The sequence below is a fragment of the Mixophyes fleayi genome, chromosome 7 (assembly GCF_038048845.1).
Source record: "Mixophyes fleayi isolate aMixFle1 chromosome 7, aMixFle1.hap1, whole genome shotgun sequence".
In the NCBI taxonomy this organism is placed as follows: Eukaryota; Metazoa; Chordata; class Amphibia; order Anura; family Limnodynastidae; genus Mixophyes; species Mixophyes fleayi.
This window is the reverse complement of record NC_134408.1, coordinates 119,653,848-119,669,843: the sequence shown is the minus strand read 5'-3', so window position 1 is coordinate 119,669,843 and position 15,996 is coordinate 119,653,848. Positions and strand designations below refer to the sequence as shown.

Below are 15,996 nucleotides of genomic sequence, written 5' to 3'. Positions count from 1 at the left end.
CATATGCAAATATGAAACTGCAAAATGTGAGAGGAGCTATAGAAAGTGTATGAAAGAACAAATCCCAGCAATAAATTGTATTTAATCAGAAACTATATTAAACTAAGCTGATTACAGGCCTATCAGGACTACCTATGGAACAAATGCCTATCCTTAATGGTTCAAACAAAACACAACCCAAACCAGAGTCATGGAAGAAGATGCAAAGTCTGCTTAGCCATAAGAAGCAGGCGCGGATTAACTACCGATGAAGATTTGAAATCTGCCAACCAGTGAGTCTCACAACAAACATGAGGATTACATGATAAGTAGAGATGCAGTGAAATTCAATCAACGTCCTCGACCTTTTGGTCAAACCGATCTCGAAAGTCACAAAATAACTTTTGGGTTCAACCACCATGGTGTATATTTTATATCTGTTAAGCTGGTGGCTTGAATTCAAAGTTCGTCTCAGCAGTTTGCCGTTAAAAGACTTTCCTGTCTATTCAAACTGAAATGGCTAAACTTTAGAGTATTTTTGTAATTCAAACAGCGAACTTTATTTGGTTTGGAGTTCAAACTTAGAGTTTACCATTCACATGCAAAAATATTAAAACCACTATAGAATGTAGCCAATTGAAGCTGCACTGCCCCCTAGTGAAACAAGTTTGAGCATCATTTAGAAAAAAAAAGCAACATTTTTTTAACTTAAGCAGGTCTGGACAATGTCTTGTATTATCTGCTGCTAACAGTATACTTGATTAAATAGCAAATAGTGTTATCATTAGCCCCCGGTGAGTCAATAGGCTCCATTATTATGAATACTCGCTTTCTCCACTGAAAACTGTAAGCCTACTGTGAAGAAGCACTTAAAGACAAATTTAGGGCCATTGAACTTAAATTGTTGCAAACATTATGTAAGCGCACAACAAATAACAAATATGACTTTTAAACTGGCTTGTGCTAAACAAATTGTAACAACTCCGCAGGGGAAAGTCAGTTTATCTAACTGAAACGATCGTTGAGTTTTTGTCTCTGTAACGCTCATTAATGGTTGGTCATTTTTATAAATAAACCTTTATATTTTTAAAAAAATATATTTTTTCAACTCTGGTGCTGTTTTTTGTCCCTGTTTGGACAAATGGGTGTTTTACATTATCACTATGAACAATGCACAGTGGAATTCTTGTTAATGCTTTACTACCCAGACTAACTATCTTTGTTTTATGCATCCACCACCATTATGACTGATCAATATAATCAAGGTACACAGACAATAGATTCCAATCCAGAGGTTATTAGCTAAACAGTAACCAAATTAACCAACATACAATACTGTATCCTCCTTATTGTTATCAATCATGGTGATTTGATGTGATGTCAGCGATATCTATTACTGAAATAAATATGTATTTAGCTACATTAAACAGTAGAACATGTCATTTTTGGCCACTATTTAGAGAACACTCTGCAGGCCATGGTGCTAGAAAGATACTAAGGGGTCTATTTGCAAATATATGGTTATTATATGGGCTGTTTGTTTTTTTTATCACCGCTTATTGCAGCAATGCAAAACTACCTATCACCATGATTCAATATTAAAATCATACCTAGGTCACTGAACGATATACCCAGCAGCCATGGCGGTAGCAGGGGTGGATCTAGAATATTATTTTACGGGGGGGGGGTGGCAATTTAGTCCCCGCCCCCTTTTTGATAGCTTAGGCTGACTGCGGCTGCACACTGTGTGTGTAGGTCCGTTCGGCAGAGGCAGGCAGGGAGAGTGTACTGCCCGGTCACTCTGTGTTTAAAACACAATCAGAGCAGCCAGGTAGGACTCTCTGCCTGTCTCTGCCAAACGGACCTGCACATAGTGTGCAGCAGAAATCGCCCCCCTAGATTCGCCAGTGTGGCGATAGTGGCCCTGAGCGGTAAGGGTTACCTCGCCGCGTCACTAGCCAAGTCTGAGGGGATGAACAGTGCCTGTGTGACCCAATGAAAACATGGTTTATTTAAATAATAAAACCTTTTTCCTTGAATTTCCGAGATAGCGATAACAGGAGAAGGATTGTGGCGGTACATGTACCGGTGCTAGCCTTGTTAAATAGGCCTCCCTGTGTTCTGTATGGGGCAGCTTTCTCCAGCGAGTCGCAGCAAATCTTTTTCACCAGCAGGGTCATTGCTATTGCCGATCGTGTCCATTTAGGGCGAAGACCTATCTCTGGTCAAAAACCACAGTTTAATACGGAGATAGGGCTTTTTGTCCTTTAATTAACACAGCCCTAATCAAAGCTACACACACATGCAGATATTAGGACAGATCATTTAATCAGTTTAATCAAACTGACCCTAATCTCCACTTGTGTGGGCCCACATCACTCAAGGTCAGACCTGCCTGGAAAGCCGGTCAGCCAATCATTGCAATCTGCCAAAGTGTGTGGCCACATTGAACACAGATCTGATTGTTTTGTGCTCAGGACGAGCAGACAGAGCTGTCCAGGTGCGGGCAGCATAATATCAGCAGCCAATTACATATCAGCTTTCATCTGCTTTGTATAAGTTACACTAATGAAAGTAAATGTATCATTTGTTGTGACCCCGCTATTTAAAACCTATTTATGCTCCATTATACAGATCATATGAAACAAGTAAAAAGGCATATTGGATCCAGCCTTTAGACTAGCAAATTTAACTCCTTGCCTGATATCAAAAGAAATCACTTGTGCACGTCAGAGAATTGTGTCTTTTAAACATAAACCGATCACATCATGTGCCATAGTATTTCTAGCTGTTTACTTTTATACACAGCATCCAATTCAGATCACAATTCTTTGTAGCCTAGCAATAGACCAAAGTTAGGCAACCTAGCTGGAAGCAGGTGCTGGGATTTATAGTTCCATAACAACTAGAAAGCCAGGTATTGGACTGATACAAAAACATACTGGTAGGTTAATTGGCTGCTAAAAAAATTGTGTGTGTGTGTGTGTGTGTGTGTGTGTGTTAGGGAATTTAAACTGTAAGCCCCAATGGGGCAGGGACTGATGTGAGTGAGTTCTCTGTACAGTGCTGCAGAATTAGTGGCGCTATATAAATAAATGGTGATAATAATACTAATAATCCAAGTTATTATCCATTTCTTACTATCGATTACAGTTATAGCTGTCATTTTAACAGGACACATATAAAATATAGTTGTTGCATGGGTGCTTTGTAATTAATTCAGCTATACGCCATGTGCAGCCTGTCTATATCTTATGGTTCCCAGCTGTTCCTAACTTCCATTGCCCTATTTTACAGATTTGCCCCTGGAAACGTCTGTGCCTGGATATGTTCCTAATCTTCAACGTTGACCAAGTGCACAATACAATTTCTAATATTTTATATACTTAATGCAACTTTTCCAAACCTTTCTTAATCCCTTTTCAAGTTAATATTTATTGAAGCAGAGCATTTACAGTCAGTAACCGTGCCTTGGGGAGGAGCGTGGTGCACACTCTGCTGAGATTGTACAGCTCACTTCTCATAGCCTACTGAGCGGCAAAGTGTCAGCGGGATTTATTAAAAAATGTTGGCAATTTTGTATTTTATACAGGAGCGTAACTATAGCAATGTTACTGCTAGGAGCCCTGGCAGCACAGAGGGCCCCTTCCCAAAGGAAAAAATGTACCTTAAAGTACAAACTTATTATGGCTTTATAGCAAATTTAGCCATGTAGTTATGTGATTTGGAAAATAACATGGATAAAACAACAGTGTAATTCAGACTAAGGCCACAGATTACTGCCTTATTGGAGGCTGACTGGGGATGTAACCCAACAACCAGTCATATTCTAGTCATTATTTGTCTAGTACAGTTTAGGAGAAAAAAGAATATTCTACCAATACTCTACCAGAAACATATTGTTTGTGAAATGCTAATATATGATGTATTATTTATAATATATATATATATATATATATATATATATATACAGGGTGATTCAAAAGTCTCAGTACACCCTTTTATTTCAAAAACTCTACAGGAAATTGGGAAACCTGAATACTCCAGTAAGGTATGGGTGACATGGTCTATCTTTTACTGTATGTACCAAACATGGGCGCCATCTTGAAATCGGCCATATATATATATATATATATGTGTGTATATATAAAACTAATACATAATAATGTATTGTTTGTATGTAATATAAATATATATACATGTATAATAATAAATATGAACACCGAAATAACAGAAAATATATATAACACCTTCGGATCCATCTAAAGCACATTGTACATGTATGTAACATCATTGCACACATTGGTTTCCTAATACTGCGCCTATTCTTACACCTTCACAGTTTAATTTGTTTGACCTAATAATAAAGCAGATACAGTAGTTAACACATTGTTAGTTTATTTTGTCCATTCACATCCCATTGTCAGTATGTGAGAACTGCAGTCTCAGTAAGTTTCTATTTTAGAAAAGACAGCTGGAGTGAAGGGTTTTGATTGACAGAACAATTTGTTGGGGCTATGACAGAGCTGGGAGATATGGGCAGGGGATCAACACGCCAACCCTTTTATAGAGAATCAGCTGTCTAGCATATAGCTTTAGAGAGGATCAGCCTTCCTGAAATAGCGCTGCACAACCGCTTCCAATAGCATCTGATCCTTTGCACTAAACTTTCATTTGTCATCATTTCATTGTGCTGCCAAAGTCAGGTCACTAAACATTTGCATTGCAATCGATAGGCCAGATTCAGTACAAGTCTGTCTGCGAGTTCCCTCACCTACAACAAGTTATACAATCTACACTTAGTGCAGAGACAAGGACACAAGTGAAACAGGATTCCCCAAACTCAACAGCTGATCACCTATTCAAATTCCAATTAAATATTATAAAAGATAAAACAAGACTAGGAAACATATTTGTATAAAGCAGACTCCACTTGTGGTCTTCTCTTGTTTTGAACTTGTATCTAGCACTGATCAATAAACAATATTTGGAACTAAAAACTCACTTGTAACTGCTACTGGTTTGACTGAACATAATTTTGGTGCTTTTAACATATTCTGGAAATTTATCAATATTAATGTATTCAATTGTGCAAAAAAAGTTTGTTTCAAACTTTATGTGATTCACTTTCTCAGGTATATAAGTCATATATAGCAAATTGTAAGACTAAGTAATTATGTAAATTGTAATACTAACAGGAATTACATCATATCCCCATATATGTTATTGTGCTACACCAAGATAAAACAAAAACCATTAAATACGGTTTTAGGCCAATCGAAAAGAGTGCTTATCAAACTGCGCAATGTTTTGAGGGAATGCAGCAAAAGATCCTTTAATATATATATATATATAAAACACACCTATATTAATAACATATAAATCGTTACAATATGTGTTAGATTAATAGCTTCATTTGGATGTATATCTTTTAATAACTAATGAAAGAGACTGCACAAAGGGGTATTGATTCTCTGAAGACACCAAAGCTATGGATTTTCTGTATGTTAAATTTATTTTTATTTTTTTAATGTATAAGCCAAAGGTTAAGTCAGTGACGTTCATGATGGCCCATAACATCTGATTCTACTAAAGTATGTTAGAATGAAGGCACAATATAGCCGCTTTATAAGACTATGACTAGGCCCTGATACCATAAAAGGCATGGCGCCATAGGCCAAGAGCATTGGTACTTTGGTACTGTGTATAAAAGGAAGTTTCCTTTTTATCTACAGCAATGATTTTGATATATATATATATATATATATATATATATATATATATATATATATATAGTACTTTATAAAACAGGACTTTAAGAGTCCTATCCCAATCCTATAACAGTTGTCCAATTGTAACATCACCACATTCAGATGAAGTGAACAGATTATGAGTTATTTCATAAAACAATCATGTATACATTTACGTGATTATAATAATAACTAGGAAAACGAATGATAAAATATGATCACACATGCCCTAATAAAAAAACTACAATTATTATTGTTTTACACCATAAACATATCAGTAAGAACTGTTGTCCTGAAATTACAGAACATAATTTCAGAATTTGTAGAAAAGATAAAGAATTAATCAGTAAGATATATTTAATCGCTTTCCCTTCAGAGTTCTCTATGTCCTAGAGAGTTGCAATCTATTTGGTGTCTCTCTGAATTATGAGAATATTGTTTACAAATTAAGTTTATATAGAATTGCTTCTTTTATGTATTATCTGTAACTCTAAGGTTAATGTAATAGTGATAAAACAGTTAAGATCATGGAATTTAAAATGAAAATATTTCAGCCCTCAAAAAGAACATAATTATGTATATCGATCTGATTGCCACAATACAGTAAAACATTTTCTATAATTAATTTATAATTGAAATATATATATAAATAAGTTCCTTACCACTAATCTGAGCCTCAAAGGTTGCGACACTACCCTCCAGTGCCACAACACTTTGTACCGGCTGTATAAACGTCGGTGCTTGCGAAGCCATGTTTTAGGCACTCTAAAAGAAAAACAAAATTATAAAGATAAAATACCTGTATTTGAGAGCATATCCAACACCTAAATCATGTAAAATTGACACACGGCGCTTGTCTATACTTTGGGGGGAAAAAAATATTTTATTTTATCTTAGAATCAGGGTTCCACTAATAGAATGGACCCATTTAATGAGATGCTAATTATGGGTATATGTACATGAACAAAAGTAAGGTAAGTTTTATTTTTTGGGACGGTAGTAGAAGGGAAAAATAAGCTTAAGGATGGTGGAGAGGGGATGACTAGCTAGCGGAGGAACCTGAAGTAAGAAACCACTAAGTCCTTCAAGATGATATAATTAATAAGAAATATATATGAAAATAATATAATATATCTGAATAAACTGAAGATTAAAGTAAATAAATGTAAATTAATATAAGTTTCCAAAATACTTAATCTAAAGTATATTTATTAAAATTAAGAATCACACATACTGTGAAGCTTCATAAGGACAAGTTCATTATAACTTTTCAACTATTCTGGCATCATAAAATGCTTTTTTGTAACAATAAACCTTCTCTGTTATTTTACAACCCAAATTAGACCTATAATAAGACCTATAATCATCATTTCACAATTTATTTTGCATAGCTCCACCAATTATGCAACACTGTATAGAGAATATTTGCCATTCACATCATAATATAATATAATAATTTATTTCCTCACAGCACATTAACACACATTTCACTAAATACCCTAAAATAGAGAAGGCAGCGGTGTAAAAATGTAATTATATTTCATTTTTATTTCAGTACACGTATATAATTACATGGGCAGTAACAATATTATATGGTATGTAGCTGCATTTTGGCTTCCATTAAAAATAAATGTTTCAATTTATAAGGCAAGCTGTAGGCTGAAAATGCAGAACAAAAACTATAAATCACATTATAAAATGTTATTTTATTTGGGTAACAGTTTCAAATTATATGTGGATAGAAGATTTATTAACAAAAACAGTAAGAAAAATAGTAATAATCATGTGGTGCATCAAGTATTTGTGCAGTCATCAAGGATCACAAAAGGGCATGCTCTAAAATTAGCAGGGAGAGCTGTGATTGACAGGAGACAAGTGGTCCCAGCAGGGGATGTTATAGATACGGGAGCAGATGATTCCCATAAAAAGTCAACAGAGTTTAGCTGATGCCTGATGCATCTTATCAGAGTTATTTCTGGCAATACCCTGTCTGTGAGTAATAGAACCTTCGTCACTTTACTTAAGTAGAACAAAAAGTTCCGTAAAAACTTCCCTTTTATTTTTCTATATTTTTTTTTAAAAGCTAAAGGTATCAATCGACCCAATACATTTAGTTATATGTGGAACAGCATATTTTTCTTTTTTAATTATATAAAGTTATGTGAAGCTCATATAAATATTTAGATTTTTTAGGCATATATATAAATTTAATAGGTCATTTTTATATCATAAAATATTATATACGAGATAAACTATATACATATCAATATTAAGGATATTTTTGCATCGGAATAACACAGATTTTTTTTTATATTATTACGGCTGTACTTAATGTATAAATATATTCAACTATGTACAGAGATTTTTTTCAAAAATAACTATGGGGCACAAAATATAAAATTCCCCAACAATGAAGAATAAACTGACTACTGACCTGATATCTTCAGAGTGCCTTAAGGGGGTTGGGACGGAGCCCAAGACTTAGTTGGAAAACGACGTCCTTATCCCAAAGAATAATGTTAGACAATCCCAGTGTGTAAATGGTGGTGCCTCTGTGCCTAGAAAACAAAACTACACAGGGGTTGGTTGTGTGTAGTTTTGTTTTACTATGCAATCCCTACACCCGAGGCAAGGCTGGGGATGCACGAACTGCTCAGAAGTGCTAAGATAGTGCTTTTACCTTATATACCCCAGATCTGCTGACAGCCCTGCATCGTCACTTCATGGGCCGCCCCCTAGTGCTCAGCTACAGCAAGGGATGCTGGGAGAGGGTGGTCTATTTTATGTAATGTCACACCTGTCTGCATGACTGGTGGTGCTAAATTTGGCATCCTTAAATGTGTCTTCGCTGAGGGGACTCAGCATGTGCACAGGGGTGGGGGGTTGTGCTAGTTCATGCTATGTCTTTTTATTTCACTGAGGAGAAACGAGAGCTAAAGACAATGACAATCATCATCATCATTTTGGTCACACGTTGCATTCAAAATTATTTCGCAAGACGGTTCTTACAGATACGGAACACATGAAAAGTTCCTCTCCCCTATAGACGTTGTAATGCATTTTTAAGAAATTGTCAGTACATTTTTAAGAAATTGTCAGTACTTGTACATTGTTATATGTCTATCAACTTAAATAAAACTAGGTACGGGGGCGATTAGTCCTATATATGCTGTATACATCATGTCCAAATGCTTTCATTCATATAAGTATGGAACTTCTGTTTTTAGGGACTGCTAATTTCTAAACTAATTACCTCAGTGACTAAAGTAATAGAATCTAAATAGCATAAGGAGTTTATATTGTATAAAATTAGCCCCTCACTCTTCTCATTGCCAAATCTAGAATCTAACCTGCTAACATTTACAAATCCCATGTAAAGTGCTCTCAGCTTCTTAGACAAGTTTCATTTTGGAATTAGACAAAGTAATACTGAATTTGGATTTTATACAGAACATATTTAATGTATAAGTATAATTATAGTAACTAACGTACTTTTCTATATATTATATTCCCTTAAGTCTATATAAATAAATGCAAAATAGTTAAATACATTTTGATCTAAAAAGTGGTGTTGAAATTTAGTATTTATAAATCACTTTCATTTATTCTACTACTAATACAGGCTCTACAGCAAACATTGTAGCGTCCATATAATATATATATATATATATATATATATATATATATATATATATATACATCCATTTATATATATATATATATATATATATATATATATATATATAGATAGATAGATATAGATATATATTTAGGACAAATTAATGAACTCTGGCCCATATTTCGTAACTCTAACCTGCCCTGCTGTAAATAATATATTCCTGAGAGAGTAGTGGAACTAGATATTTCTGGGCACATTTACAAATTGGTTATGGGGTACTCACCTTTCTAAACCACTCCCAAGCCCACTTTCAATAAGATCAGCTCCAACCCAAAGCAACATAAAAAATTGTACCTCACTGTACTGAACTATATACAGTATACAAGAAGTCAAGAAGTAGCTGTTATATCTCATTGTTGCCTGACAAAATTAAAAGTCAATTGGTTTCACTGTGGAAACCCTTCAGACGGGGGGGACCATCCGTGGTGTGCTAAAGCATAGCGCCACAGATTGTAATCTGAACTATTGTCTTCAGCTCCTATATTTATAAGTTTTTTTAATGAACTAATTTGAGTTCAGTCAATTCATTGATATATAATAGGGTTTGCTAATTAACTGAGCCAAAGATTAATTCGATCAAAAGGTCAGTTGGAAATATGGGCGCAGGCAAGTGTATATTATTTAGTCAAATCGCCCAGGTAAAAGTAAATATTTGGGTTAAGTAATTTGCTGAAATGAGCTGAGAGGTAAAGAGGAGATTACAAACTTGAGGAGATGGAAGAAGGTCACTTACAGGTGTGAAGTGGGAGGTAAAAGCAGGAGTAGGTGGGAAATAGGGAAAATATTTGCAGCAATGGGAACATTTTTCAGGTTAGAAGGAAAATTGCAAATAGAGTGAAGGGTCCCAGTGAGATTTTGAACCCAGGCCTTCAGTGCGTCATTTCCTGCTCCTTAGTCTCTAGGCTATAGCAGCAGACATTGCTATCTCTCTTGAGCACCTTGTCCGGGCCAAGAAGTGCTGGTGTCTGTGCCTTCCTCTGTGCACTGTGTGGCTTTTTTTATTTCACCCTAACTATCAAGGGGCGAATGCTGATGATAGCACTGCTATTGTTGGAGGTAACCCTGACAGTGATAAGGTTTTCCAGGTTTCTCTGGCAATTGCGCCCCCATTTGACTTTTTACTTGTCACATAGTGGAACTGAAAGTCCAACTTTGGCCTTTACTGCTCCCAGCCAGTGTTGCAGAGTCAGCAAGATTATAATGATAAATCATGACAACTGGTGGTTTTCTATAGCTGCAATAAAGCGGCAATAGAAAACCAACCCTATCACGATGTCATCTTGCCTTACTGTAATAGCCAGCAATGTGCACAGTCAGACATTACCGCCATGCCCGGCTGCGCACATTGCCGGCCATTACGGTAAGGATAAACGAGCAGAGATTCCATCCTCAACATCAGCACTATGTGTCTACATGGACTGTTTCGGAGACATGTGGCGCTGAATGTAATCTCACAATATTACGTAACACTATAAGCAGTGGGTGAGGTGGGCTGGTATACGATGGGCTGGTATACGGTGGCACGCCATACCACCACTTCCTCTACTGCTTTCATTGCAAAACTGTCAATTTCCATTTGCTTACATTCCCATTACATAGTCCATTCCGCCACTTGCAAAATTACATACCACCACTTCTAAATTTCCACTTCGACCACTGACTATAAGTAAACTGTACTGCTTTAGTATTTTGTCATTTTAAATACATCTTTCTTGTAAAATAAAAAAACTATTAATATTGGTAGAGATTATATTACACATGTCTCTACAGTACTGGAATTCTATTACACGTTATTGGCTGGAACTGTTATCTAAGAGGGCTATAAAGAGCTATTTCTAACCTCACTTTTGATTTTAAATATTTACGATCAACAGGCTGATGAGAATGTGTCACTGAACGCTCAGTCTGGCACCACAATAACCTAGCAACATAAATGTGCTGTGAACATGTTAGTTTCTCCTTCTGATTTAAACCTTGGTCTTACACTAATCTAAATTATTTCACAATAACAGACAAAATCATGATTTTCTACTGTTCTGTCTTGTAAAATAAATACCATCATCCAATTTTTGGCCAAAATCTAATATAGACATGGCATCATGGTTTGAAAAGACTCTATAATATTCCTTACGGAAACATTTCAACAAGTAAAGAACAGAGGGACTTATATTGAGCTAGACGCAGTTTATGCTGAAATGCGTCACTTCAAAAGATCTACTTTACTTTCTATTCAGAGGGGCAGGTATCTTTATGAGTGCAACTCTGCATAGTAAGCAAAATGTGTACATTTAGCAAGATACTCTTAACCCTAACCCCCGCTCTGCCTCTCTACACGCGCACCGGGGAGATATATTTCAGTCTGCATGCGCAGTATGGAAAAACACATTTTGCGTTTCCGTTTCTGCCATTTGTCCGACTCTACATAAAGCCCAGAATCTATGCAATCACCCCCTTCTTCAAGGTTTAAATTAATCATCAATATAGAAATAAACTGTATCATACAGGATATAGTGTTTCAGCAGATACCGTGTTACAAAATCAAGCAAAACATGATAAGTCTGACTACCTGATTTCCATGGACTAAACCTGTCCATTTAGTGAACTTTAGTGAACTTACTGCCTTGATGGACTTTTCTCTCATATCACTGACCATGATCTGCTGAATAAGCTACTTATGTCAAAATACCTGTTAAAGTTCTCGACTGCCGTGCAGCATACTGATATTGAGATTCCATAACAGTCTTCAATGCATTAGTTTTGCCAGAAAGTGACAGGACGGCCATTGATATACCTCTTAGTTATGGTCTTGGACATGTCTAGCAGTAGTCCTACAGCAGCGGAAGTCTTAAATTATCTAGCAAAAAAGATAAATGGAGAATTATGTAAAAGAAAAAATAGGTGTGGCTGCTACATGCTAATAGTAATACAGAGTATATAAATGTCCACCCTTTGTGAGCAACCATATTGGAGGCTGAACTAATATACATGGGAGCACAGTCTATCAGCCTATTGAGGGCAGCATGGTGGCACAGTGGTTAGGATTGCTGCCTCAGAGTGCTGGAGTCATGGGCTTGATCCCAAACAGGGCCCTATCTGTGTAGAGTTTGTATGTCCTTACCGTGTTTCCATGGATTTCCCTCCACAGTTCCAAAACATGCCAGTAGTTTAATTGGATTTGAGAATCTAGAATATAATCTCGAATGAGGCAGGGACTGATGTGGATATATATATATTCTCTGTATAATATGACTGGCACCAGTGGTTGAAGTGGGCCAGTATATAACATTATGTTATACTGACACTTCATCCCACTGCTCAGTCTAATTCACCACTTGGTGGTCAATTGTCACAATCAAATTTGTCTCCAACGCAGAAGCCGCAGTGGCTGACCTATTTACATACGCAGGCCCCCATGTATGGTCTCCAGACAAATGGCTGCAGTTTGTTTGACTTAGTAATGGAGATATACTGTAAAATAGAAGTTAATTCACCTGTAACTGCTGTTTTGGCTAAACTTCATTTAGGAAATTCCCCTTAGCAGAATGAACAAACCAAGAGTTCTATTTATTTCCTCATTACGCAAACACCAATCTCAACATAAATCTCTGTACCTATGTTATTCTCAGTCTCTATTCTATGTGTGACTGTTTGTTTTTGTTTGTTTGTTTGTTTGTTTGTGTGTGTGTGTTTCTCTGTGTATCTGTCTGTTTGTCTGCCTGTCTGTCTGTGACATGGAAGAGGTGGGGGGGACAGAGCCCTCATTATAGATGCTTTTAGTAAAAGATGTCTTTTATATTTTACTTTTTAGTAAATAAAACAAAGACATTTTGGGTGGTATTCAATTGACGGCGGGATCGCCAAAAATCCAGCGCTCAAAGAATATTACCGTTAATAAGGTAATCCTGTGCGGGGAAAACCGTTATTACGGTAATTTACTCGCTGGATTTCAGTTCGCAGCTCAGGGAGCTAATTAACGGTAATATTCTTTGAGCGCGGGCTTTGCAGTGATCCCGCCGTCAATTGAATACCCCCCTTTAAGTGTTATCACTTAATCGTACTTGTCAACTCTCCCGAAATGTCCAGGAGAGTCCAGAATTTCAGGTAGTTCTCCTGGAACCCTCGGTAGAACAGGACTTTCTCCCGGATCTCACCCACTTGCCTCAAATCATGTAATTTTGGAGCCAAAATGATGCGATTTGCTGCACAGCGACCAACAACACACATTTTTCTAATTATTATATTTCATATTTCAAGATGTTATCATTGTAGTTATATTTGGTATACAATAAAGGCTGGTTACTCTATACTTCATTGAGCATACAACGAGGTCTTGATTTTAGTATATGCTTGTGTTAACATAGATATAATAATGTGATGTCTGGTTGCCAACTGTCAGTACATTCACTGAAAATCAGAAAAGATTTTCCGTCAGAGAGTTCTGTCAGTAACAGAACAATTAGAGGAACGTTCAGACACCATGCAGTTATTACAATGTTACAGGTATCACACCCATTTTTAAAATTGTTATGGACCTCTCTAATCCCTGATCCCCCGCACTTCTTGTATACTCTTTTCTGGACAAATGTTGATAATATAAGAAGGTAACAGTAAAAAAATTAACAGCTGTAAGTAAGTAATTTCAGTAGTTGGAAATTATTTAGTGGCAGATACATTTGTTATTGTAACAAAAATAAATTTCCCCATTCCTTCGATGAGAATGACATGTACTCGCCCATCAAAATAACTCAGATAATCATACTTTTACATATATCACACAAATGTACCTCCACACAGAGATGAAGGACACCAGTAACTGGGTAAGGTTAATGGCACATATTTATTGATAAAATACAAACCCTCAACATGATTTATAACCCACCCAATCAGACATCTTGGGGTCTATTTATTAAGTGGCGAAAAATCTTTCCAAAATTTGGTGGTATCCTGAGAATGTTTATCATAGCTCTTCTCTTAATTTATCAAGGAGTTAAGGCAGGGGAAATCAAAGATTCTATAAAAAATAAATATTAACGTTAAAATGAAAAATAAAATAAACAACAACAACAATTGGGGGAATTCAATTAGCAGCAAAGTGTCTCCGGAACGCCCGTGAAACACTTCGCAGCGGAGATTTGTCAGAGATCTCCGATCATTATTCCTTGCACCCCAAAGAGGTGAAAGGGAAAATGAGCGAAGATTTTTATCATTATCGCCGGCAAAGTGTGTGGCATGATGTCCGCGCACAACATTGCTGGCAACTGAATTTCTACCAATGAGTCTGAAATGGGGAAGTCTGTTTAGATTCATATACCAGCAGTAAAGAGACTTCACCATGCATCTGAGGGGGGATCATCACAGGATGCCCCCAGCAGTGGTTACCCACATGTGATAGCAGGCAACAGCCCTTACCGACTGGAGGCTATGGCAAATAGAGAGAAGCAACAAATCCTGTGAAAAATTCCCATTTTGCAGGATTTAGGGATTGTCTCCCTTTAATAAATAGACCCCTGAGTCTGAAATGGGGAAGGCTGTTTAGATACATACGTCATGCACATGTGATCTTGAGGAAGGAGTCCAGGGGGTATATTTACTAAACTGCGGATTTGAAAAAGCGGAGGTGTTGCCTATAGCAACCAATCAGATTCTAGTTACTATTTATTTAGTACATTCTACAAAATGACAGCTAGAATCTGGTTGGTTGCTATAGGCAACATCTCCACTTTTTCAAACCCGCAGTTTAGTAAATATACATCCAGGTCTTCAATTCTCAAATTTGAGGACACTTATTTGATGTAACAAGATATATCATGTGGTTAAAAAGTAGGTAGTGATATATTTGAGCAATGTTTCCCTTTGTGCTTCCTTGCGATGTACTGTTTCCATGTCCTTTTGGTCTCTTATATGTGCAGTACTTTGAACACTGAACAGCTGCTTAATACCAAATGCCTGACTTGCTTCAATGAGATATAGAGCCTGACATTTTACCGCTCTCTAGCCCTAGAAATTAGATATCATTACTCAATAGCAGTCTGTAGATGTTACAGAATCCTTTTTTTATTACAGCTTTTATTTTGTGTGGGACCTGTCACTATTTTCATTTGCTATTCCTCCTTGTATTGAGTGTTTTTGTTTAATGTTACTCTTGTGTGCTGGAGTTGCTGGAATCATCAGCTTTTGTATACTAACATCATGCTGTCAGACAAACTCTATGAAATGACAACACATCTGAAAGAGTTTTCAATTGCTGTTTCACAAGTGTTGGCTATATTGCAGCAGTCAACCTTTTAAATTAATTTCATCCCCACTGTATGAAGTGCTGTGACCAATAACAGTTCAGATTGCTTTCCAATTAGTTTATCTAGTTGGATCCAGCTCCTGACCACTTTTCCCCCCAGCGAGAGAGATCACTGTGTAATGTGGTTCCTAATAAACAACTTATATGTTTTAACTACACTAGCTTCAATTTCACCAAATGCATTTTGATATGATAAAGTAATAATTTGCTATTATACATAAATGTAAAAAACAATAAATGAAGACAAGCTCAGGTCTTGAACAATAAAATATAAACCACTTTATTTAGATCAT

At 36.4% G+C, this 15,996-nt stretch overlaps 1 protein-coding gene across 24 annotated transcripts in view; it reads right to left on the bottom strand.

Annotated features, from left to right (window-relative positions):
• TTN (titin) overlaps positions 1 to 8,373 on the bottom strand; it is a 252,740-nt gene extending 244,367 nt beyond the window's left edge. For all 24 annotated transcript variants that reach the window (XM_075180515.1, XM_075180537.1, XM_075180524.1 and 21 more), the window contains exons 1-2: positions 8,164 to 8,373; positions 6,392 to 6,494 (exon numbers count right to left, since the gene is read on the bottom strand). In XM_075180515.1, the coding sequence (XP_075036616.1) occupies positions 6,392 to 6,482 (91 nt within the window). In that variant the 5' untranslated portion in view covers positions 6,483 to 6,494; positions 8,164 to 8,373. The remainder of the gene's footprint in view (positions 1 to 6,391; positions 6,495 to 8,163) is intronic.
• Positions 8,374 to 15,996: the final 7,623 nt, after the last annotated feature.